The 26,557-nt window shown below is 44.3% G+C and overlaps 1 protein-coding gene across 1 annotated transcript in view; it reads left to right on the top strand.

The window, feature by feature from the left end:
- GALNT10 (polypeptide N-acetylgalactosaminyltransferase 10) overlaps positions 1-26,342 on the top strand; it is a 77,626-nt gene extending 51,284 nt beyond the window's left edge. Inside the window, exons 5-12 of the mRNA XM_054287836.1 lie at positions 7,760-7,945; positions 9,438-9,621; positions 10,501-10,618; positions 18,682-18,789; positions 20,567-20,788; positions 21,977-22,093; positions 23,812-23,961; positions 24,650-26,342. Coding sequence (XP_054143811.1) covers positions 7,760-7,945; positions 9,438-9,621; positions 10,501-10,618; positions 18,682-18,789; positions 20,567-20,788; positions 21,977-22,093; positions 23,812-23,961; positions 24,650-24,817 — 1,253 coding nt within the window. The 3' untranslated portion in view covers positions 24,818-26,342. The remainder of the gene's footprint in view (positions 1-7,759; positions 7,946-9,437; positions 9,622-10,500; positions 10,619-18,681; positions 18,790-20,566; positions 20,789-21,976; positions 22,094-23,811; positions 23,962-24,649) is intronic.
- Positions 26,343-26,557: the final 215 nt, after the last annotated feature.

The raw sequence follows: 26,557 nt of genomic DNA, 5'->3' as shown, positions 1-26,557 counted from the left end.
CCAAGTTGGCTGCAACCCCAGAGCAAAAACTCTGTAGTTCTCTGCTATTAATTTTAGGTTTCATAGTTGTTCTTCCTCACTTAGACACTGGAGATCAGAGCCTGTGGGACCCAAAGGGTGCATTCCTACCAAATCAAAGCCACTTTCAAGTGAGTTACATCTCTAATGGACTGTTCTCTAACAAGACAAAAGTCTGGAGCAGATTTCTCTGTCAATCCTTGTGCTCTTTCTGGAATATTTCCTTTTCTGATGATTTGCACAGAGCAAATACTTTGAGGCCAAGAAGTTCCTTGCCTTTCTCAGCACTATTCATGTACAAAGCCATCCCTCTGAGAACTGGTTTGTTTTGGCATCTTCTTTTCTTTTCCTTTTTTCCCCAGCAAAACTCAATGACTTTTAAGGCTTTAATCTTGCAACTCTGATATGTTCCAAAATGTTTCAGTAAGAACTGTCTTAACACTTCATCTGCCTGCATCTCTTCAGATGATGGCAAGTTTTGCCTTGCTGTTGGTCATGGGCTTTAGGCTCCTGTCATGATACCCCGTGCAGAACATCACTGCCAGCAGTGGCTGTGTCCTGACACACTCCCTGGGCACAGAGGAGGCTTTGGAACAAAATTCTGAGATGCTTTTGCACCCCTCCTTGTCTCTCCAGTGCCCAAAAAGGAGTTGATGGTGTAGGTTCAAGGCAGTTAAAGATTTTGAGAGTGCAGGAATTCCTTTGGTGAAACAACTGGGCAGACAAAGCTGCTGGTGTGGCCTTAAGATGAGTGCAGAGATTGCTTGGGTTGAAGGCAGGAATTTGGGACAGTAATGCCCTTCCTTGCCAGTCACCATGGCTACATCAAACTTGAGCTGAATATTAAGTGTACTGCAAGGAATTCTTCCCTGTTTTGCTGCTACAGAGGCTGTGTAGGCCAAAACCTGCATCTCTCCAGTGTGTGTGTGCCAGCACAGCAGCTCTGAGGTTAAAAGCAATCAACAGGAAATCACTGAGAGTCACAAAATACCCTCTTTAGATGAAATGTAGTCAACAGAAGAGGAAAAAACCTAAGTGTGTGCTTTAATCTTGATACATATTTAATGAAATGGGAAGGGAGAAGAGTAAACTAATGAGAATGACTTGAGTGTTTCCCCTGGGAGAGATGGGTTCTGGCAAAGGGGGAAAAACTGATCCTGTAGGTTAGCCAGGAGGTCAGTGTGCAGGAATTAAGAGGTGATGCACACACCACAGGTTGGCTGCACTCCTCCCAAGGAACAGGAGCTTTAAGCCTTTACAGCATGAAGGAAAGATAAGTAAATGGATTTCTCTGGATTCCCTCAGAAAGCAGCAGTTGGAACAGACTCCTTTACAAATTAAACTTTCCTGAGAGATTGAGAGGTTGTGCTGTCACTGAGATGATTGCTCCCTGTGTATTTCCCTGCTTGGAATTGCAGCCTACTAAACTTTCCTTGGGGTCTGGTTGTATTTATATACTGATGCCAGTAAGTGGGAATTTTCCCATTTTAAAATTACATCTTTTTGTCTGCATTCAGTGCCAGTGTCTCCTGAAGGATTCCTGAGCAGGGTTGGGATGTTTGCTGCAGGGTGGAGGAAGCACTGGGAAAGTTCCCTTTGCAAACTGAAGGGTGAATTGGTGGCATGGCAGGACAGCAGAAATTTGTGAGCCTGAGTTTATCACAGCCCAGGCTCACACCACTGGTCTTTTCCCCACTAACTCTCAACCTGGCTGATTTCTTGGGCACCATTCTTCCACTTCTGTGCACTTTATTGTGCCTGAAACAGAAGCTTGGTTTGAAACCATTCAGAAAGAGAACAAAACCAGTAAGGTTTTCAGCAAACCCTTTATCTTTGTTAAAGTCCAAACCATGCTATATTGTCATGCTATATTATCATTCAGCTATTGTCTCATGCACACAAACCCTTTCCCCCCTCAGATTTTGTTTTTAAAGTTGTGCTGAGACCCAGCACTGATGCAGAATGGGCACTGGAAACTGGACCCCCACCCATTTTGGAGTCCACCCCAGAACTGTAATCAGTGAAGCCACAAATATTAATTCTCTCCCTTCTCAAGCCTTTTCCTCTTTGTAAGAAGATTCAGCTTGGAAAGCTGTGATCAGCCTAATCAGTTTTCTATTACCGAGACTGGTGCTCATAGTACAATTTGTTAAATCAATTTATTATCCTCCCAACCAACTTCAGTGATCAGAGCGTGAAAACATTGAAAGAAAATTAAAACTAGTGGAAGTGCTGCCTGTTTGGATAACAGCACATTTTGCTGTTTCAAAGGATTACTCATCTGCACCAAAACAGGGAGAGAAGTTAATTCCAATGATTTAGAATCTTCTATTTCAGGGAGGCCTGGCTTGCACATTATGATGGATTCAGGAAGAAGTATAATTCGTTCTTAAATTGTTAAACAGCACACTGGGGCCAAGTAGCCAAGTAAAAATGAATGGATTCATTTGTAATCTTCAACAAGCATGTCTGTGTGTGGGAGGGTGGGGATGGCAGGCTGGGGTAACCTGTAAACAAATGCCAGATGCATGCTGGCACTTGAGGCTTCGCTGTTGGAAAGCAGCCAGAATAACCTGCAGAGAAGGGAAATGGTCCTTTTCTGCCTAAAATGGAATGCTGCAGATCCTCCAGCCCTGTCCTCCTGTGCCCTGCAGTGGGAGGGGGAGGTTCCCTGGGTTTTCAGAGGGCTCCCCCATCTCCACAGCTTCAAGATTCTGAGTGTAAACTAAAGCACAGCACTCAGCAGGTCCTGTAGGGCAGAGGCACCTTTGGTGCTATCAATGGCACCTGAGTGATGTGGGAAGGTGGCTGGGAATGTTTCCTTTTTCTGCAGTGCTGTTGTTCTGGACTGAGTTGATGATACACATCTGGAAAAGGCACTGGAGCTGCAGATGTGCTGCACAGTGTAAAATTCAGAAACCAAAGCTGATGGTATCATGTGAACCATGAAATGTTGCACTGGCAGGACAGAAGTGTTTCACTCATAGTTCTTTCACAGGACATAAATCACTTTAATAGTTTCAAGTCATGGCTGGTATTTTTTTTCTAATATTGGTACTCCCTTCCCTGCTAAATACTGCAGAGCTGTTACAGGGACTATAAGCTATTAAAAAAAAAAAAAAAACCAAACAGAAACAACTCCTTGGACTCTTCTGTCTTCCCCCAGCTTCTGCATATGCTTGTTTTTGAATTTCTTAGGTGCCTCTTCATGTGGCAGAGTACAATGTTGGAATGAAAAGTCAACTGGATAGGAGGAATTCCAATCTTGGAAGGTTCTTGCCGTGACTAGAGGGATCTGAGGGCAGCTCTGCTTGGATGGGGCCAGTAGGAAGAAGTACAATAAGAGCACCACCAGAAAAAATTGACCTGTGGGAAAAAATGCCTTATTTTGGAAAGTTGAGGGCTGCTTCTGTAAAGCAGGCTGCTTGTTAAAGCTTCTCTGCTGTCTTCACATAGTTTTATTTACAGCTCAAAGTAAAGAAAGCAGCAGTTCTTGACTGGTATACACTGTGCATCAACTTTATTGCAAAGTGTGCTAACAAACTACCAGAATAGTTTTTAATCTGCAGGTGATCTTACTCTCATTTATATTTTTGGGCTGTGTTACTTTGCCCAGCATAGGCACCGCCATTGGAATCTGTCCAGTTCACCTAACAACTTTCATTAAAGAAAATTGCCCTTGTAATAAAAATTACTCAGTGTGACAAGATTCCATAATATTTTTTTTTAAAGCTTCATTAAATTTTGTAGCAGTTAACGGCACTTGTTTGGGGTTTTTTAATTTTCTTTTAAAAGCAAAATTTGGCTTAATTGGGACAATATTTGAAATAGAATGAAATAACTATTTTCTGTCTGGGTGCATAGAAACCAGGCTGTGTGGTAGGAAGGGTAAGGAAATAAAAAAATCTCTTTGAAAACCACATTTTACTGAGTTTTCTGTATTGTGAGGTTGCTCAGATATCTGTGACTCTTCAGTTAGGCAAAGCAGATGCAATAAACTCTGCCTGCTTGCAGTTCATGATAGAGAAGTCTTAATCTTACAAAATGCAGTGACCAAAGATGGATTTTTCTGCAGCAGCTGGGAGGAGCAGCTTACCTGAGCATCACCCTGCAGGACAGCCCTGAGCAGGTGTGCCCTGCAGCAGGGTGAGCTCACAGGTGCTGCTGGAGCAGCTGCAGCTTTTCCTTGTTCTCCCAACCATCAGGGACAGGATTCCTGATGTGTGAGGCACTTCAGCAGTGCAGCAAACAGCAGGCTCCTCTCTGCAAGCATGGAATGCTTTGGTATTTTCTTGCTGTGGAAATGCAGTGAAGTGCTGGAAAAGCAAACCCAGCTTTTGGGAATGCAGTGAGAAGTCAGGGGATTAGACTTTCTGCTGTGTCTTTGCAGATTGCTTGCTTGAGAAAACTCCATGGTTCCTATGCCTTCCTTTCCCAATAACACTATGAAAAATGGGGAAATCTCCATTTTGAGCTGCTTGTTCATCAGTAGATGCAAATCACCCTGTCCTCAGTCAGTGTAGCAGAGCAGCATCATCATCCTCACAGCTGATGTGGCCAGGTCCAGTGACTCTGTGTTCACCTTCAGGCTGTGTCAGACCAGGTCCCAGGGCATCCTTGTGTTTGGTAGCAGGCTGAGCATGCTGTGATGTGTCCCTGGAGGAGTCACTGCAGCTGCCCCCGGTGTCACCTCAGATGAAATTGCACTACAAAACAGAATCAGAGAGGCAGGTGATGCTGAAATGGAAATGATGAACACACATGTGGTAGACAAACCTCTGGGATCTTGCACAGTCTCATTTTTCTCATTTTAATCAAAATAAAGAGCTGAAGAAAGGCTCTTTATATTTTCCATTGGTTTGGAGCTGTGGATTTTTTAAGACTTTCCAGTGCTTCATAGATTTTGCTTGAATAATGTAAGTATTGTGCAGTCTGATCTTCCAAGTGTCTTCTGCTATTATCAATCTCTGGCTGTTGTTAGGGAAATCAGCCTGAGAGTGTCTGTGTGACAGTTCCCTCCTTTATTATAACGAGCACCAGCAGCCACTCTGGTGTTTATCTTGTCTTGGGTACATTAAGTAAAGTCTGCATCCTGGTTTGGGCTTAGCTGATTTATGCTTGAAGTGAGGATTGTTTGTTCTGTGTGATGAAACAATCTTTTGTGACAAACTAACAATGGCAAGGGATGAGCTCTGATGTTAAACACTGGTAGCTTTTCTTTCTTTTTTTATTTTTTTCTCTTCTCATTTTAAGTTTTAAGTCTACCCACTGCCTCAGGAGGAAGGCAGCTGCACTAATAATATGTCTAGTCTCTGTGGAAGGCCCTTATTTGAAAAATCTGTAATTGAGTGGACAAAATTTCTGGTTGCTTGAGAGGATCTATTCAGAAGAGACCTGAAAAGGATGAGGGAAAAGCACACTAGACATCAAGAAGTCCTAAGGGCTCTATCGAGAGGGAAACCTATGTAGATATTGTGAGACAATTACACTTGTCAGGCAAAACACTAAAGTGGATCTGTGAAATAAAATCCTGGGGAACGTTAAACAAAGCTTTGAACAGAGCAGAGAGCTTGCTGGGAATACCTCAAAAGCAAGGGATGTATTTGGGTGGTGTTTGAAGGAAGGCACACGGTGGCTGCTTCAAAGAGCAGGCACAGAGTGTGTGTTAGCACAGGGCTCCTGACCATTCTCACAGCTGCCAGGTCAGCACCAGGGGGAGAGCTCAGAACTAGGTTAAATTTGTGCTCCTTTGCTCTTTTCAGCGAGCTGTTGCAATGCCCAGCCTCCCTGGTGCCCTGATCAGGGACACTTTCCTGCTGCTGCCCTTTCCAGCCCCTGCCTTTGATGCCTCCTTTGGAAGCTGAGGAAGATGAGCTGTACAGAGTGGAGAGGATGTGTTCCTACAGAAGGCAAATGCCCTCACAGGGTTATTTGTATTTCAGTGATTGCCTCTAGTCAGGTTTTGTTGTGTGAGATTGTAAGGGTTGCTTGCTTAGATGTAAGATAAGAAGTTTTGTCTAGTGAGGCTTCTTTCCTGCATCAGTTGCTGACTGCAGTGGGTGGTGTGGGGCATTAATGAACAATCTCTGGCACCCTCTGAATGGGCTTTGCTGTCAAAACTTCAGATGCCTGAAAGATCAACCCATTAGTGATGAGGCCAGCGTCAGCTCAGCCTATTTTTAGGTTTTTCTTTGCTGCTTCACCCTTTGATGTAAAGACAGCTGTGTTCCCCTCGCTCGTTACGCAGACCAAACTTTTTATCTCCACTTTGGAACAAGCTGTCCGTTGTTTTGATCACTCAGTGATCTCTCTCTGCAGCTCTCCTGTTTGAATTCTTGTTAATCGTGGTGACTGCCACTGTGTTAATTCAGATGTGGCTCCAGTCCATGTTCAGTTGTGTAAATATTTCCATATTTTAATGCAAATCTCTGATACGCATTTGAGGAATCCATCCCCATACACAATGTGGCTGTGCCTGCCTTGCACGAGGAGTGTCTGACTAGGCTTTCCCTGGTTTTTATTTATGCATGAGTAGATTGTTATGTTGTGTGTTTTGAAGAAACCACACAGAACTTAAATGCTCTGAGTGTGGTTTACTTCTGAAAACCAATTCCCCTGTGTCTTTTCTAAATTACAGTGGTTTTCCACAAGTGTCCAAGAATCCTGGCTCAGCCTTTTATTCCTTTTTCTTTTCCTCTGCTTGCTTTCTCATCCTATACTTTTTGTTCCTTTTTTTCCCCCTCTGTTTAGTTGCTTCTAAAGTTTTTAAACATCTTGAAAAGATGCTTAGGCAAAAGTCTTGCTTAGGCAGTTATTTTTCGACTTTTAAAAGTAGTAAGCTTTATTTCCTTTTTCCTGTTGCTGCATTTGTTACCTGTCACAGACATATTTTATGAAAAATCCTTTTGCTAGTATTTTTCTCCTGAGAAGCTGAGGCACCTCAGAAACGAAATGTAAACAATGGTTATCTGCTGCTGTGGAATGCAACAGGTGCATCTTTGATTGGTCTCATGTGGTTGTTTTTAATTAATGGCCAATCACAGTCAGCTGGCTCGGACTCTCTGGTCAGTCACAAGATTTTGTCGTCACTTCTTTCTATTCCTTGCTAGCCTTCTGATGAAATCTTTGCTTCTATTCTTTTAGTAGAGTTTTGTGACCATGTTCACAGGGGTCTCAGGTTGAGGGAAGAGACAAGGATCTGACTCCATGTTTCAGAAGGCTTGATTTATTATTTTATGATATATATTATATTAAAACTATACTAAAAGAATAGAAGAAAGGATTTCATCAGAAGGCCAGCTAAGAATAGAAAAAGAAAAAATTAATAATGAAGGCTTGTGGCTCGGACAGAGAGTCTGAGCCAGCTGACTGTGATTGGCCATTAATTAGAAACAACCACATGAGACCAATTACAGATGCACCTGTTGCATTCCACAGCAGCAGATAACCATTGTTTACATTTTGTTCCTGAGGCTTCTCAGCTTCTCAGGAGGAAAAATCCTAAGGAAAGGATTTTTCAGAAAATAAGGCTACATAGTTATATATTTATAAAATAATAAATCAGCTTTTTGAAAACATGGAGTCAGCATTCTCATCTCTTCCCTCGTCCTGAGGCCCTTGTGAACACCACCACAGTCACCTGTTGAGGCCACACTTCCAAAAGCCACCTCCCTGTGGTAAAGCCAGGGCAGGATTTTAAGGAATTGTTTGTTGCAGCGTGCCAGTGTCTGCTTTCCCCCAGAGCACCTGAAGAAGCGGCTGGAGGATTACATGGCGCAGTTCCCGCGCGTGCGCATCCTGCGCACCAAGAGGAGAGAGGGGCTGATCCGCACCCGCATGCTGGGGGCCTCGGTGGCCATCGGGGACGTCATCACCTTCCTGGACTCCCACTGCGAGGCCAATGTCAACTGGCTGCCGCCTCTGCTAGGTGAGTCAGGGGTGCTGAAGTTATTCCCACCTGCTGCTTTCCCCTCCTGCTCTAAGTGGGTAAAAGAGAGAGCAAACCGACCACAAGGCTCAAGTGAATTGTTGGCAATTTGTAGTGTTTAGTTAGAGATCTTTTTCTGTTCTGGAGTCCTGCACTGTGCAGTAACCTTGTCATATGGTTTTGTTAATTAAAGAGCAGAAATCATATTCTTCTCATTAAATGAAATAATTTGCATCTTGCTAGAAGAGTAAACTATCACATCGGCTTGCAGAGAGGAATGGCTTTGTGATACAGAAAAGATACGTACATTTTTTTTTATATACAGTTTTTGAGTAGCTTTTAAGGGTTTTATCTCCTGTATAACTATATTTAACTTCATAGTCTGCAAGGCTGTGAAAAATACTTCTTGTGAATGAGAGCTGCTGGTGTGTATTTGTGGAACATGGGCACCCCTTTCCAAGGCAGCACTCCATCTTTGAGGAGGTGTCACTTCCTTTCAAGGATGACTAATTGAAGGGACAGTGCCTTCTGTTTCTGGTACCTGCCTGCCTCCAGCCAGTACCAAACTCCTTCACAGCCCTGCTGCCAGTGACCTGTCAGAGCTCTCTGAGGTGTGACTTTCTCAAATAGGCTGTAGCAACAATAGTCAAGCAGAGGTTTAAGAAAGAGTCGGATTTTCCTGCAGGATTGATGGATGGTTATCCTGTTGCTTTCACTACAGTTTATATTTGGCAATAGTTTGAAACATTTGCAGCTTTATGAACCCCAGGGAGGGAGGACAGAATTAGCTCCAGTGCCATTTAAATGAGAACACAGAGAGGATGCTTTGGTTTTTACAGCACAGAAAGGATTTCTGTGAGATGTGTTTTGGAAGCTGAAACATCATTTTATCCCCTCTACTCTGAGAGCTAACTTCCAACAAGAGACCATCTCAGTAACAAAGCATTTAAGGAATTCCAGATGTTTATGCAGGAATTTATCCTGTGTTGTATTATTTGGTTGGAATAAAAGGTTGGAAGGGAGGAGGTAACACTTGCATTTCTTGTGCCTGCTGAGAGTATTTGTGCCATTAGTCTGAAATGCTTCCTGCCAGATTCTGGTGTGGCAGTTAGGGCTGGGTGGTGCAGTGGGTTATTCCCTGGATCTGGATCTGCACAGAAGGGGTTCACATCCTGGTCACTTGTGGAAACGAGGATTGCTTACAGAGTTCAAGAAGTCTGGTTTTAGCCTGGCAGTCAATTCTCTGTGCTAGTGTGACTGTGTCTTCCCATTCTGCTTCTGGGTGATGGGTGTGTGGTGTTTTTCTCTCAGTGATTGCAGAAGTAGCAGATAAATTGATATAAATTGGAGCATCTGCTCACGAGAGAAGGAACAGGAAGAAAGCTCTGTCGTTCTTGGACAACTTCATATTTTGATGCTCTTTTTTTTTGTAATTTCATGGAGAAAGGAACCAGCTGGTGCAGGTTTTCTAACACGTTTCTCCCATCTTCAGATCGCATTGCCCGAAACCGCAAGACCATCGTCTGCCCAATGATTGATGTCATCGATCACGACCACTTTGGATACGAGACCCAGGCTGGAGATGCAATGCGAGGGGCGTTTGACTGGGAGATGTATTACAAGAGGATCCCTATTCCTCCTGAGTTACAGAAACCTGATCCCAGTGATCCCTTTGAGTAAGTCACTGAAGCTGCTGGGAGCCAGCTAATGAAATAACACCCTGCTGCAAGCTTGGTTTACACCTCAGCACAGCAAAAGCCAGGAGCTGGTGTTAAGCTACTTGCTTTTTTGGCAGCTGTTTGCTTTGCTGGTTTAAAAGAAATGCATTGTGTAGTAGCTGTGAATACTCTCCTTTTCATTGCTGTTTTTTGCCACGTTAATTCCTGCAGAAGTTAACATTTCATTGAAAACCCTAATGTGTAACAATTAATGCGGTCATTTATTACTGAGATCTTTCAAACATAACTTAGTATCCCTACTGCTCTGCCAAAAACAACAAATCAATGGTGGGTTATGTGTCATTCCCAGGTGGGGGAAGAAGAAAACTTAGCAGAATAATTACAGCAATTTTGATTATTACAGTGCACTGCAGAAGAAAATCTGTGATCAAGTTGTGCTCTGCTGTTGCTCTGCTTGCCAACATTGAGACAGTTCTGCTGTCCTTTATACTCTGCAGTGTTTAAAAAAAACCCAACCAACAAAACACTTTTTGCGATCAAACTCAAAGACTTAATCTTACAATAGAAGCAGAGCTGTGTGGAGCATTCAGGTCCCTTGGGCTGAGGTGGTCTCCTGTCACTTTATGGTCCTTGCTTGGAGGAGAGGCATTGGCAGGTTCTGAAGGGAGCCTGCTCTGGTTCTCCTCATTTGCAAGTGGGAAATCAGTAGATAACACCAAAACAACTGTTTGATGCACTGACAGGGCTGTAAAGGCACTGGGAACACTGGGTGGGGAAAAGAATATTTGTCAAATCTTGCTTTGTTTTTTAAATGTTTAGCTAGAGATCTGTGTCTTTGTGATGTGTTTGTAATATGGAGTCTGGTTTTTCCTTAAGGTCTCCTGTAATGGCTGGAGGACTGTTTGCAGTCGATAGAAAGTGGTTCTGGGAGCTGGGAGGGTATGATGCAGGTCTGGAGATATGGGGAGGAGAGCAGTATGAAATATCCTTTAAGGTGAGCCATGTTCTCTGGAAATTACTTTTGTTTTGAAAAGTAAGAATTTGTTCTGAGGCGCAGAATGTGAATGATCTGTCTTGTCCTTACTTTTATATGTGACTAAAGGTGAAAAAGCTGGGAGTAGTGAGATAGTGCCCAGAAGAATGAGCACTGATGTGAGCAGTGACTGTGAGGGTGAGTTTTGGAGCAGGATTAGCTGGGCTGTGCCTGTGCTGTGGTCACAGCTCCAGTGCAAGCACTCTTCCCAGCAAGGGTAAGTCAGCTGTGTGGAGCTCTCTGCCTCTGGGGGTGCTTAATGCTCACCTGGCGAGATGTGAAATACTCTTCTCCTTGAGGGAATGAGGATTCCAGTTCCAGGAGGACCTCAGTGCTCAGCTTGAGCTCTCAGAGAGGAGAACAGCTTTGTCTGAAGTCAATCCAGCTGACCCTGGCTGTGAGGAGCTCAAGCTATTACTTACCTGGCGAGAAATCTTCAACAACTGCAGTCATTACTGTTGCTGGCAATGACTTTGGGTCATTATCTGCCTGGCCTGGGGACAGTTGTGCCACTGACTGATTGAGCTGGTCAGTGGAGGGCTTTAAGGGTTATCCAGCTGACCAAAAATCCATACAAAGAGTAACAAGTCACTGTAACCTACCAAGACTGCTGGTACCTGTGCTAGATTCAACTGTGGAACTCTGAAATCCAGTTCGGGCAACCCACCAGAATGTCACAAACTCCTGAAGGCAGGTGCCCAGTCTTCTCTTCAGTGGGGGGAGCCCTTCCCATAGCCTGGACCACACTGAGTAGAGATGTCCACATTAAACTCTGTTTGAGGTTTCTTTCAGAGGTTGAATATTTGATTTTACAGGTGTCTGCATGCCACTGATCTTAGCTAGCTGACCTTAGCAGGAGGCTGCAGGATAGCAGGGATGTGGTGCACAGTTTGGCTTCAGCAGCTGAAATTCTGTCTCCCCTGACAAGTCATGGCTGATATGACAGCCTTACAAAATCTTAAAAACAGATTCCAGAGTCTCCATGCCTCTGTGCAGTTCAGAGAAAATCAATCCTCAGCAAGCCACACTGCCATACACACACCCCATGTGCTGCTGGGCAGAACACAGTGGGAGAAAAGACCCTGATTTTGAGACAGCCTTTTGTTCCATCATTTCCTCACCAGAACCCATAAGTCACCTTGGATGTCCCTTGTCCTCTAACAGTGGCAGGAAGGGAGGGCTTGGGGCACCCTCTCTGGGGGTGCCACTGTGGTTGGAGCCATTCCACCTTTGTGTGTGGTGTGTAGTGAAATTGTGTAAGGCACTCATTCTCTGCAGGAGGGGCAGCACTCAGGCTCTTCCTCTCTGAAAATTCTGGTTTCCAAGAGTGATGACAGTGGCTGGGCAAGCCCTTTGTCTCCAGTGCCACAGCAGACAGTCACACTGCTTGATCTGCAGGAAATAAGACTGCTTCATTCATCTGTTTGCTTATCCCCTCTGAAACATGCTGTGTTTTATTTCAGTCCAGAGATGGTAATTTATGGAGGGATAAATTTGCTTTAATTAATCTCTGCAAAGACCCCCTTTTTTCTTTCATTGTGCAACAGAAAAATGAAGTTTTCAATGAAAGAGGCTCAGTGTATTTTCAGAAATTAAGATAAATTGATACATTCATCTGTGGCTGATAGATTTAATAATTCTGCTGGAATTGCAAGAATAGAAGGTTTGTTCATAGAATTTATGAAGCTATGACATTTCCTGGTGAGCTTAGAGCCATGTTTTTACCTTTAGAAACAGACTGAGATTTTGTAGTTAAAGGTGCTGTCAAATAATTTAAAGCTCTGGCTTTAGGTGTGGGGTACCTGCTTTCACATTATTTATTATCTCATGGGAATTCAGATTATAAGCACGCCAGATTTACAGGCCACCTTTAATAAAGAATCTGTTCCTGTCCCTGGGTGTTGTGGGTGCAGGAACTCTTCTGTACTGCTGGCCTGTGATCCATTGCATTGGATCTGGTCTTTTTGAGCCTCACCAGGAGTACAGGACTTTTGGGGGAGGTTTTTTGTGATTTGGATTTGTTTTTGCTTTAAGCATATTCTTTTTTTGGTCATTCATGGACTGTGCTTTGCTGGTTTTGCCTTTATTTTAAAATGCAGGGCTCTGTTGCTGAGAGACTGGAAATAAACAAGTTTATTTAGGAACCTCTTGCCTTTCTTTTTAGAAATCATATGTATTTCTGTTATCAGCTGGCTCTGCTTCCTTCTGAGCAGAAATTTTCAAGCAAGCCAACAGAGAAAGCATCAGTTTAACACCTCAGAAAATATTTAGCTAGAGGGTAGATCAAGCTGTAGAAGCCCTGCACTTTGTATGAAACATGTGCATCAAGCATCATTAGAAAACATTGCATGTAGGAGGGACAAAAACTTGAGGTGAACTTTCTAACCTTCACTGCTGGTTTGTTGTTTTCTGGATCTTAGCAATGCCTTAAAACAGAAGTTTCTGGTTCAGAAAGGAAGGAGTTGATCTATCCACATTGAAGCAGAAAACGGGCACTGCTTCCTTCTCTTGCCCTGAGTGCAACCAAAGCAGCTCAGGGTCTGTCAGGGGGTTCCTGCTCAGACACAGCAGGCAGATCAGTCTGCACTGTGGTTACAGGTGAATTCCTAGGTGCTGACCCTAAAATGTGTTCTTTTATTTTGGAAAGAGGGTAAACAAGCATTCCCAGCTGTCTCTATGGGGCGTTTGTCACCTTTCCTTTCTGCTGCCCCCTGCTTCCTTTTTCAGCAGGCTTCATTCAGGTGGGGTTCTTTGCTTTTTTGGAGTCACCTCTCCTCTCTTGCAGCTTTTCCTGATTTTTTTTTTTTATCTTCCTGATTGTGGAAACAAAACTCAATTCTTTACCCAAAGTTATAATGGAGCTTTCCTCTTCTAAACACAATTTAACAGCTGCCTACGTAAGCACTTCATTTTTTTTTGACATAAGTGCATTTAATTTGGAGCAGTATGTGTGAAGCATTTAAACTGTTCCCTTCTGCAAGTGCTACTTTGTACAGCACTTATCTATGCTCAGTTTTATTTGAGATGGTGTTGCCTATTTTCCAGTATTTTTGTGGCTTCTATTCTGTTTGGCTTACATAAATCTTCACTAAACTGCTTCACGCCTCTCTTCCATAAATACATAGTCTCTGATTTTTTTGGTTATGGGGAAACAGAAGAGTAAAAAGGGATATGTCTGACTTGTGTAGGCATAAATAAAATATAGATGTACTTCGCATCTCAGATCCAAGTGATGTGGTTCTCAGTCCTTTAATTGCACACTGTACTTGAAGAGTAAAGAATGAGAATCCAGAATGTCCCTCTCCAGGTGATAAATCATTCCAGTTTTAGAGACGTTTGCTTTGTAATTTGGAGATTGTAAAGCCTTCATAAAATGCAAAGGGCTCAGTGCAAACAAGCCAAATTGACAGTTTCCCTGAAAAGAACAATTAGAAGGGAGACAAAAGAGCTGGTTAGTACTTGTGGTCTTCAATTCTTGCTGCAGCAATAGGAAAAGAGCCATTGCACTTATTCTGGTCATTGTAGGTCATTGCAGATCATTGCATTTTTCCAGATCCTTTTCCCAAACCATCAACGTGGATTGCTTCTGATTTCCACAGCTTAAAACATGTTCCATGTTTTCCAACAAATCCAAGTGCTGCACAGCTTCTGTTCACATGTCTAATGCCTGCCTCTCCTCTGCCCCATGCCAGCAGCACATTTCTGATTCCCATTTTGCCCCTGGGCTCTGGCAGGTGTGTAGTTTGGGTGCAGCTGCCAAGGGATCCCTTCTGACAGCATTTCTGCTTGTGTTGCTGAAGTTAGTGCTGATTGTGAGCCTGCACTGCTCATTCCAGGCACATCCTCACTCCACTTTGCAGCAGCTCACGTTTGCCCACACTGGAACAGGCCAGGCATTCTGCTGCTTTTTTTTTGTGGGTGTTTTTTTGGTTTTTTTTTTAGCCAGCACATGCTGCTTAATTCTAAGGCTCTCAGCTGCAGTACAGGGTGGCTTCTTTCTCCCTTCCTATCTGGTGATGCACAGTTCAGTTTCAGACCATTGCCTTGAATTTTTTGCCTCTCTGCACCCTCTCCTTGGTTCAGGTTCCTGAGCTGCCTCCCACCAAGCAGCAGCAGGGAAATGCTCCCCTCCACTCCCTGAAATGTGATTATTAGAAAGCGCTGTCATTGCTCTCAAATGCTGCAGACTGTGAGGAGGGGCTGTACTGGTGTGTGGTGTGTGAGAAGGTGCTGTGCAAACACACAGATCCCACTGCCTCATGGGCTGCCTTAATCTCTCAGAGAGCACCAAGTCCCAGCAGCAGGAGCAGCTGATGCTTCCAGTACAGAGGATTACAATTTCCCTGAGTTATTGCCTTTGCTTTCATCCTCTCACCTGCTTTGTTATAAAGAGAACCCCCTTGACTTATCCTCTGTGCCCTTTTCTTCCCACCTTTCAGTGTGTGCTCACACAACCAGCCAGCTGCTCTCTGTTGGTCCATCCCATGGTCTTCATTTCTGTTGTCTCTTGCAGAAGCAGCTTTATTTTCAAGGCTTAACAATCCTTTGTGTTTTTCCCCTCTCTTGGGAAGCATTGGCTCATCATGGTGCAGTCTTTGGAAACCATAAACCTTGTATACCCAGATAATTTGTGTTCACACACCAACTGCAGCATTGTATTGTGTGTTTGAGAGGAGAGGTTCAGCTGTCTTACCTGACATTGTTTTCTGAAATTGCAGAAAGGGAATTGGATCAGCATAACATTCCCATGTAGAGAATAGGTGGCATATTATCTGCTGCTTTCACAGCATACTGACTGAATCAAAGGCTCTGGAGTCACTTTATGAATATGGAGTTACAGCTCTCCAGGCTGCTGGGAAGATGGAAGCAATATCACCAGTGCTAGTTTATTTCCCTTGTGTAGTTTTTATTATTAGGGTGAGATTGTGGCCTTAGCTAAATCTGCTCAGTGTGCCCGTTGACCTCAGTGTAGCCAGGTTTTCCTTTAATTCTAGATCTGTCAGCTGCTGGACTCCAAGCCCAAAATGAAGATTGGCAAAATTGTGCCTGAGGAGGAAGAGAAATTTCCTGTCCTCTCTTGATGAGATCTGATTAGATTATTGTAAGAAGCACTGTCTGCCTGACCAGCTTTAATTCTTGTTCTTGTGGTCTAAATGGCTGTTTGAAATCAGGCGCAGGTTCAGGCTCTGAGGTTTCCTGTCATGTCAGCTGAGGAGTGAGGCAAGAAGAAACAGGCCTAGAGAAGGCAGCAAGTGACAGTCAGTGTTGTGGGGAAGGCATGAGGTGCTGCCCCACAGCCCAGCACCATTTCAGCTCTCTGACAGTGCAGTATTTTTAGCAGTGTACGTTCTGGTGTGTCATGCCTGGGAACTGCACTCTTGTTTAAAAACAACCAAATATCAGTAAGTGAGTGGAAGCATTCCCTCGGCTAGCATACAGCTATTTTGGGTTTGCTTCTCTTGCATTTACTCTTTGACAGACCCCTGGATGCGATTCTCTGACCTTTAGCTCTAGCTTTCTAATGCTTTTGTTAGCTGTGTTTTACCAATGCATATCACGCTCTTTCCCTCTCCCCTTTTTCCAGTTGTATAGATAAGGACTGGTAATTGTCTTTATGGGGGTTGTAATGAGTTCTGTCACCACACAAAGCAGCTCACTAATAAAATAAATCAAAGCAGCAACGAATGAATGGAAAGCATGCCTTTAAAATTAGATTTGTACTGCGGGTGCCATTCTGTCACTTGCAGTGTGAGGCAACGTTAAAAAGGCACAGAGGTGGCAAAATACCTTAAAAGGGTCACTGAGCTCTGCTGGTAGGGATTAGGAAGCCTTCCATTGCCTCCATTGCAGCATTTTAAAAGCATGAGCAAGAAAAGAGTAAGTCAAACTGATGCTAGGTTTTACTTATTAAGCAACTCAGTTAAGTAGCTTTTCTGATCCCATTGCATGTGTTCCTGTGATGCTGTCATCTCAGCCTGGAGTCTTGTACCAGCTTGGAGCTGCTGGCCCATCAGTCCTGTCCAGCTTCCCACTCCTGCTGCCTCTCCAGCTGTGCAGCACAAGCACAGCTCTCTCCTCTCCCGCTGTACCGACTGCAGGGCTCTGCTGCTCAGCTTACACAGGGACATCATGTTCCAGAAAACTGCATTGGTGGTGGCCTGGCTGAAAGCCTTCCTTAGAGACAGGGCAGGTGAGGCATCCTGTGGGCAGGCAGCAAGGAGAACAGGCTGTGTTTGCAGCCAGGCTTGTGTTACACCAAAATGCAGCTGCTGTGAACCCGTCAGGCTGCTTGCTGCAGGGTGCAGTGCAGGTTGTTGAGGAGTCTGTGTGTCTGTGCAACTGAGCTCTGGGCTTCTGCTGCTGCTCCTGAGGGTTTTTATGGTTCCCAGGTCTGTTGCAGCTCTTACAGCCTTGCACAAACCATTTCTGTCCTAGAAACACAAACCATGTCCAAATTCTTGTTTTCTCAGCCTCTTAATTTCCCAGCAGTGAAATCACACTGGCCCTTTGCAGCCAAAAGCACAGTCACTGCAGAATAAAAAGCATTTCTAATTCCATAAGAAACTTCACAGGAGCTGAATGCTAGTTTCTTTTTCATCTCTTCTGCACCAGCCTCTCAGGACACAGCAGGGACAAAAGGAATGAAATTCTCTAGGAGTGTTTGTCAACTTTCTTCTTGTCTCTCTCACCATAATGACATATAATTAAGTACCTTGAACTTTAGAAGTTGCCCATGAAAAATATTTCTCTAACTGAGAGCAACCAACCTCCATTAGGTTATATGCAGTCAGCAAATGACTGTAATTATTAGGGCCAGCAGACAGAGCTGAAACTCCAGAGGACTTTAGTGTCAGAGCTAATAATTATGCAGCAGCCTTGGCCAAATATTTCTCTTCTGAGCTAAGTATTTAATATTGTCACTGTAGAATATTAATGGAATTGCCTGCTCTGTGTGAAGCTGTTGACTAAGCTCATTGTACAGTGAACTCTGGTGGCTCAAATTAGCCCCAGTGAAGAGGGAAACCAGGAGCACTGCACCAAAATCCACGGCCTTTGGGGCACTCCCGTGGGATCTGGGGACAAACAGAAAAGCAAAGGCAGTGCCTCCCTTCAGGAATTCAGAAAGTCATTTTTTTGGCAATCTAAAAGGTACTTTTTCTTTAAGTATTGATTGGATATTTCTGAGAAACACAGAAATATTTCTTAAACCTAATGAGGTAGATGGACTGATTTAGAAAGCGTCTCCTTTTGTTTCACTTGGACAAAATTACTACATCCACACTATGCAGAATAAAAGAAAGTTGTTGCAGAGTGCTGGCACAAAGTGAAATCTTCCCAGATGGGGAAGGAAGCTTTTGGGCCCGCTCTAGACATTAACCAAGCATCAAGGTAGTCATCTCCAACTTAGCAGTGTGTTCTAGTGACTTCCTGAGGGCTTTTTTAAAGCTATTTATGTGTTCACCAGGCAGAGATTTCCACTTAATTGTAAGGCTGCAAAAGCAATGAATGAATGTCAGCAATGAAACCATAAAAGAGCAGTGATAACCACGGGGAAAAGTAGCAGTTTCTTCTGATTTCTGGCACTTGAACAGGCTCATGAATTCCCTGGAGCCTTTTGCATAACACATGACCACCTGTACTGGGGAGATGGCCTCCCTTTTACAGCCTCGTTACACAACCCACACCCAGGGCTTTTTATGGCAGCCCAGTTTAACTGTTGTGGTTACTATTGCTGTAATAACATATATCAGTTTAAAGCAAGGTGTGTGCAGTTTTCTCATTGCTTGGATTTTTTTTCCCTGTTCTTTTCTGTATAGAAGGCTTGAGAGCACTTTTGCTAAATCAAAGCTTGCTGAATGGCTCTAAGCAGGTTGTTGTAGGATTTGGGACTAAGGCGGGGAGGGGATTTGGGAAGAGTGTACTTTAATGTAAAAATCTGGGTTAAGTTTTTTTAGTACTTGTAAGTCTTTTCTTTTTCATTTTCCTCCATAAAGCCAAGACTGAATGTGTTTGCTGTTCCACAGGTATGGATGTGTGGAGGTCGCATGGAGGACATCCCTTGCTCTAGAGTTGGCCATATCTACAGGAAATATGTTCCATACAAGGTTCCCACAGGAGTCAGCTTGGCAAGAGTAAGTGGCAGTGGCATTCCCCACAGCAGGAGTCTGGCTGCAGCGTGACTGTGCTGCTGTCTGCTCTCACCCCACAATGGGAGGCATATTTAGGGGGTTTTGTCTGTAATTTGCACTTGTACAGTGCAAGCTGAGCAGTTTTGCAGTGGTGGATGTGTAGCACAAAGGGAAGAGAGCCCAGGGAACTGCAGATGTGTGTATGAACAGCTGCCATGCTCCAGACATCAGCCACTGCTGGGCAGGGACTTTGTGATCAGCTCTGGCTATAAAAACAAGATATGGCTTTATTTGTATAATAACTTGAGTCATTTTATAGCTGTGCTCTCTAAGAGCAGCAGGCTTCAGCGTGGTGATTGGTTTTGGTGATTGAAAGACCTCTCAACTTCAAGCATCACAGACCACTGAATGGGCAAGCTGTAATTTTCCACAGTGGAATGTTCTGTGCCATCTTATTTCTTCATCTAGTGTAGCCCAAAGAAGAAAGAGCTTTCTTCTATCCTGCACTGGGTTTCTCTAGCTAATTTTCAAATTGAGGAGGGATTGCATTGCCCTCTGGTGGGAGAAAAACATCCTAGGAGCAGAAAGGCTGCAAAACCAAAAACCTCAGAGAGGTGCCCTGCTGTTCTGAAATCTTAAGGCTTGCACAGTGTTACAATGCTTTAATGGCATCACCCCAGTTATAGATCTGGATTTATTCCTCAGCCCAACATTGACCTGTCAGAGCTCCAGAGCACTCTCCTGTCTGTGCCATCTCTTCAGGAGGGAGCTGTGCTTCTTTTGATTCACAGTATTTTGATTTCAAGTATTTGGCTCTTGTGAACTCCCACAGTGCTGGAAGGAGACAGCAGAGAGGTAGGAAAGGCTGTTTCTTGGCATCTTAACGGGCACCTTGAGGTAAACACCTGCTCCTGTTGTGTGCAGGTTGCACTGGGGGCAGGATCAGCATGCTGCTCACTCTGAGCTTCCCAACTTTTGTGGCAGTAAATGATCACTGCTGGACTGAGCAGCTTCAGGTGAGGAGTCACAGCTGCACTTGGCACATTACCAAGGGGCACCAAGAATGTGCCTGATGTTGCCAGAGAGCAGCCCAAGCTCCAGCACTCTCAAGGGCACTGTGACAAGCAGGCTGTCTTGAGTGGGTGGTGTTTGTTGCTGTCTTGAAGGTGCACAGGGGATTAAGCTTTACAGTAATACATGAAATGTGCTGCTGGCACAAGGTAAAACCCTTTGCTTCTATTCTTAAGGGTCATCACCTGAAAGCTCTGCATTCCTGAGGTATCTCAAGAGTTTTACCCAAGAAAATGGAAAAATAGTGCTAAGAAAGAGTATTGTGAACTAGAGCTTTTCAGAAGGGAGTACTTCAAATCCCATTCCTAGATGGATATAAAAGATGCAATAAGAAGGATTTAAGAAAGCAGCTTTTTGTCAGAGACCTTTGAATGTCCTGTGGTATTTACCAGCATCATGCTCTGACTACTTTCCTTACAGAAAAAAGGAAAGAAAAACAACTTTTGATTAATGTTGTTTTTCTTAGCCACAAGGAACTAGATATAATGGCCAAGTGCCAGGATTCTGTTTTGACCTCAACTGAAAATATCTTTCTAAAAGTCCCTTGGAACTACAGAGTAATAAAAATAATCTTTGTCCTGAAGCTGGAGAGAAAGAGTGGATGTGAATGAAAATCCTTTCTGAGCAAAAACACGCCAGCTGCTCTGAATGCTAATGGTGGCTTGTGCAGCTCTCTCAGGTGGTTTCCCCTCTCACTCTCCCTCCCCAGAACCTGAAGAGGGTGGCTGAAGTGTGGATGGATGAGTATGCAGAGTACATTTACCAGCGCCGACCCGAGTACCGGCACCTCTCGGCGGGCGACGTCGCCGCGCAGAAGGAGCTCCGCAACAACCTCAACTGCAAAAGCTTCAAGTGGTTCATGAACGAGGTGGCCTGGGACTTGCCAAAGTTCTACCCGCCAGTGGAGCCTCCAGCAGCTGCCTGGGGAGAGGCAAGTTTGTGCTCTGACATCTGCAGTTTGGTTTTTTAAGGCTGCCCATGTGCCTCGGTTACTGTGAGTAAGGTGCGAGCGAGTGTTTAAAGATCTGCTTGATGTTTCAAAACCCAAAACTCCTCTGCCATTGCTCTGGCCTGATCAAAGCAGGCAGTTGGGCAGGCAGCTGCTTCTATTAGTGCACAGCTCCAACGAGAGTAGAGACTTGGCTTGTTCTGCATGTTGTGTATTTAGTAGAAAGCAGAATATGCCAGAGGGAGGATTAGGGAGTGGCGGCAGCTGAGCAATAGTGAAATCTTGTATTTCCAAAGCGCTTCACAACTGTGTTGAGCTACTCTTGTCCTTAGCTTTCCCATGTGAAAGGCAGGAAAACCAATTGTATTTTTGAAAGTCAGCTGTGTTCTGGGAGTAGAACCACCCCAGAAGTGAGGCTGTGAATTGTAACACCCAACTCTCGTGGCTGAGTGTTTTGGGTTGCTCAAAGAATCACTGGCAAAGGTGTTGGCAAAGCAGGTGTAATATAAAAGTGAAAGCATGACAAGATTTATTGGCAAGGTTCACTCTACTACTTTCTAGGAGGTTAAAGCACACAGAGAAAAAGCAAACTAAAATCTAAAATCAATTAATCTAAAATTGAAATCAGCCTGTGTGAAGACTAGGGATGGAAAAGGGTAAGGATAAAAGAGTAAGGGAGATCCTCCCATGGAGTTACAAGGTTCAGAGTGAACTCCCTTACTAAACTTAGCTCTGAACTCAACCAACAGGTTTAACAGCACTTAATCTATAGCTTAAGTTATATAATTCAACAAAAGCTTCATGTAGAATTTACTATAGCACAAGAGTAACTCACAGATCCGAACTACTTAAGAATCTAGAAGAGAAGCGTTCATTGTACACTTGCTACAGAATATTCACACTGGTACAGACCTAAGAGAGGAGGTACAAGGTACAGACCTGTGGAAAATGGCACCACCAGACAACCCAGCCCACAGTGGGCTCTGCAGTCCTGTCTCTGCTGGGTTTTGCTGCATGCTGGGGGTACAGCTGGATCCCATTTTGGGTTCTGTGCTTTCTTCCAGTTAAGAGAGGAATCTTAAAAACTACTTTCATACAAATACTGGTGAAATTTGAGACTATCTGAGCTTTCTTTCCTGGTAGGATTGAGTGACTAATTCACTATTTCAGATCCGCAATGTGGGAACTGGACTGTGTGTGGATACCAAGCATGGAGCCCTGGGATCCCCACTGAGGCTGGAAAACTGTGTGAAGGACAGAGGAGAGGCAGCGTGGAACAACGTGCAGGTAACAGCCTGAGAAATCATCAGCCCCTAAACCTGGGCAGGGGCAGGATCCAAGGAGCAGTGCTGAAGGAAGGAAGGCCATCCAGAGCTGTCAGGTGCACCCAAGGCTCACATGCTGCTTGTGCTTTGGGACAGGATGTGGCTTGTGCTTGTGGCACAGGGGGTCTGGAGCCTGGCAGGCTGTGCAGAGCTTTTACTTCTGCTTTGAAGTTCTCAGAGTGAACAAAAGAAATGACAAGAAAACAGTGTGCCAAAACAATAAACCAGTAACAAGGCAGCTGTAATATGTAACAAAGTGAATATTAACTTCAAAGGTTGTGCTGAAAGAAGTGATAGAGGAGCATCATGCATATTAATGAACCTGCAGGAGCATTCAATAACTGTTCACTATCATCCTCCTGACAGGAGGCAAATGCATTATAAACACCCAACCATTGCTGGGGAGATGAAACCAGCCAGGTTATAGATTCACCCTCTCAACATATGAGGTGCCAGAAACGACAGCTTTATTGTAACAGAAGGGAGGAAAATATTAGTTTGTCTAAACTGTAGCAGCTGAGCTGAGAAAGAATCAAGAAAACAATGCCTCTATTACAGAGCCACGCATAACTCTTCAGGGAATGGCTCCAGTAGTAGGAGACAGAGGGTTGTTGCATATCAATTTGATGCGTGAAAAATAGAAACAAAACCAATTTACTCAGGCACAGTCCAAAACTAAGCCTCTGTTGTGTCAGGAGGATCTTGAAAATTAGTTTTGGCTTATGTTTAGGAAGAGAATGTGGCTTGAACTTCTGAGTAGCATTGAGCCTAAATGATTGTGGTAATTTCTGTCTCAAGAGGGATTTAAAAGACAGCCAAGAACAAAGTAGTTTCTTTGTTCAAAAGTTTTTGGCCACACTGCTTCAAATAGCAGCACCCTGATAATTACTTGCCTTTCTGAGTGTCCTGTGAGAGATCTCTGAGGAGAACTGCTCCTCCAGCTGCCTCCAAAGGAGGCTCCAGAACAGCCTTTTCCTTAGGGACTGAAGAGAGGCATGCTGGCCTGCAGAAGCACATGGGCCAGTGCTGCCCTTTCATCGGGGACTGCATTGCCAGGCGTAGATGTGCTCAGTTACTGGAGTTAAAACTCCTCCTCTGCTCTCCAGAGTCCCTCCTTCATTTCACCTGGGAGTGCTGAGAGTTCACTGCAGGGTCAGTAGAAGGGAGCATCAGGAAACCACGCCCCAGCGTTTGCCCTTCCTGCACTCCTGTGGGTGGGGTGGGAAGCTGTGGCTCCTGCTCTCCTGTCCCAGGGGTGTGGGACAATTTCTCAAGGTGACTGCAGGCTGCCTGTGCAGCCTCTGGTGTTCACTGCCAGCGTTAACTCCGAGCTGCTGGAGCTCTCTGACTTTTTTTGCTGGCTGGGAAGGGCTGTAATTGGTCAGCTGCTCACTTAATCCTTGATGTATGTCTGCATTGCAGAGACATCCAGGGCTGCTCTGTACCCAGGCTGACCAGCCTGGCTGGCTGCAGCAGCTCAGTCTCGTTTCACATGCTGTGTGACAGCTGGTACAGGGTCCCCTGGTCAGCAGTCCCTGTCCCCAGAGGCAGCAGGAGTTTTCCTCTAGGAGATACTGTCCTTCCCTTGAAGGCATCCCCACCCTGTGGGCACAGGGAGCAGCATTCTGCCACTGAAAGTATTATGACCAGCCATTGTGAGGGTCCTGTTTATCCTCACAGGTTTTCACCTTCAGCTGGAGAGAGGACATCCGTCCAGGGGATCCTCAGCACACCAAGAAGTTTTGTTTTGATGCCATTTCCCACAGCAGCCCTGTGACCCTCTATGACTGTCATGGAATGAAGGGGAACCAGCTCTGGAGATACAGAAAAGTGAGTCTGTGTGTGTGGGTGTATTCTCAGCTAAGGTGTCAAATTGCCTGAGGCGCTTACGTTTCCTGAAAATGTCACCACAACGTTTTATTCCTTCTCTTCGTGTAGCTGTAATAAGAGAATGTGCAGACAGCCTGTTATTGGTTAAAAAGAGGTGACTCTCCTGTTTGAATGGTTACAAAGGTGAGGACCGCAGGGCTCCTGAGCAGGGGACAATCTCTGTGCAGTGTCCCCACGGCTGACAGTGAGGTGCTGCAATGCCCTTGAGTTTGCAAAGAGATGTTCTGAGATTTGGTTTGTTCTGAGCACTGCAATGTCCTGCCAAAAGTAGATAAGGATTTATTCCTTCTCCTACTAAGCAATGCTATTGTAGGCCACAGGTAAGTAAATTCTTGTCTAAGTGCTGTGCCCTAGCCCTTGCAATCTGCTGGCATGGTGCCCTAGAGGGATGCAGCAGGATTCCAGGAGAGCCCCTGGGAAGCTCTAGAGGGTTCCTAGTGCAGGTGAGGGATTGGGCTGCATTCCCTTGGAAGGGGTGAGAATGAACCCAGACACTTGTCAACCAGTTAAGTGTGGAACAACTTCAGATACACCCAGGTGACATAATTGGTTTTTAAGACTTTTCTTGGTTTTAAAACAACCTTTCTTCTCCACTTAAGCAACCTGACATCAAATTTCTCTCCTCCAGGACAAGACCCTGTACCACCCAGTCAGCAGCAGCTGTATGGACTGCAGTGAGAGTGATCGAAAGATCTTTATGAACAGCTGCAACCCTTCATCTCCAACACAGCAGTGGATATTTGAACACACAAACTCAACCATCTTGGAAAAATTTAACAGAAACTTTGATCTTTAAAAGACTGAGAGAATATATATATATATATTTTACAATTATAGTTTTTACTGGGGAGGGTTACAAAAAAATTTTTTAATACTTTTTTTTAAACACTTAATGAAGGTAAAAGGGAGAATCTCAGGAGAAGGTTAATTAGCAGGCCAGTCTTTATTGTGAAGATGCTGCATCCTTCTCTTCTGGGGATGGTGGAATTTTAAAGGCTTTGCCAGAGCCACTTCTGTGCTGAGACTGAACAGAAACTCTGTTTTTAGAGGAGTCTGAATGTGTTTCAAATGGCGCTTTTTATTTTTTACCTTTTTAGTTTTATTTCCCACTGGGGTCTGGTGTTAAATGATTTTTGTTATCCACGACCCTGCAGGACTTTTTGTAGCTGCTATACCACCCACTGAAGCATTCCCACATAGGTGCTTTATCTTCCAAACTCCATATAAGTAAAATATTGAAGACAAGATTTAAGCCTCCAATCAAAGGAAAAAAAAAAAAAAAGCCCATTATTGTAAAATGAAATGTGTATTTTTTTGCCCAGAACCAAATATATTTCAAGCAGGTTGAGTATTATTACTTTCCAAATCATAGCTCTGATGAAGGAATGAGCTCTAGTGAAAGTGCAGCCAAGTGTTGGGAATATGGCTGTTGTTATTAGCCATGAGGAATCTGAGTTTCTGCTCCATTCACTTTGCAGTCAGTTTGTCACTCACTGTTGAATCTTCAAGGTGAAAGATTAGCAGAGGGTTTTTAAATAATAAGTTCTTACAGGTAAAGACTTTATGCTAAGAGCCTTTGGATATCAGGTTCCAAATTTGCCTCTTATAACCTTTTTAGCACAGACATCTCTAGGATTTCTGAGTTAAATCTACTGTGTGAAGACAATTTCCATTCTTCCTTTAGAGCTTTGAAGGCTAAGTTAATTTACAGTTGGTGTGAGCAGATTAATTCAGGATAATGAAGTCAGGGCTGAGATTAGCCATTGGTCTTTATCCATTTGTTCATCAGTCTGTAGTTTCTTGAGTCCTGCGGTCAGTGGTGTTCTAGCCTTGTGGAAATGTGCTGTTAATCTCTCATTTCCCAGCACCCATAGCACTGTACAGTTTACTGTGACTGCAAATCTGTTTGCTTTAGCAGAGACATGGGACTGATTGACCCATTTTCCTGGTACCCTCTCCTTTGTGCAGTGAGTGAGCAGTGCAAGGTGTTACCCCTTCTGGTTTGGCTGTGGGATCTGCCAGACATGAACCAGGATTGTCTCATCCAGGAGCTGGAATGTACTGACACTAAAGAATGAATGGAGGACCATTGGTTCAAGTCTATCTGAAGCAAGTATTTTTTTTAAAATCTGGTTTAAAGTGAAGTTGTTGCAAAAACACATTTACTAGTTCCCTTTACTGAAGGGAGCAGTGGCATTTTCTGGTAAAAGCTGGGAATGATGATGCAGTGAACAGATGCTGTGTAAATTAGTGACCAGGATTCCTTTGCCAGGAATTGCCCAGCTCCTTGGTTTGTCTAGCTGCCCATGCAGGGGTGTTGCAAGAGTTAGGCAGCAGGCAGCCAGCTCTGGGGTCATGAGGAGGGGAGGACCTCTGTGGGATGCTTGATGAGCATGGTTAGAACATTGCCCCTCCTCAGAGGCACAGGGCAGCTCTGCTCTGGGATGTCTCTCATGTGAAGGCAAGGAGATGCTTCCCTGGTGTCCCAAAACAAGCAGGGTAGCTCCCTCTGCAGAGCTCCAGAAGCAAAAGCCCT

The sequence above is a fragment of the Melozone crissalis genome, unplaced genomic scaffold (assembly GCF_028551555.1).
Source record: "Melozone crissalis strain CALT ecotype California unplaced genomic scaffold, PUWL_Pcris_2 ptg000061l_1, whole genome shotgun sequence".
Classification (NCBI taxonomy): domain Eukaryota; kingdom Metazoa; phylum Chordata; class Aves; order Passeriformes; family Passerellidae; genus Melozone; species Melozone crissalis.
Note: the sequence above shows the minus strand (reverse complement) of the source record. Positions and strands in the feature narration are given on the sequence as shown.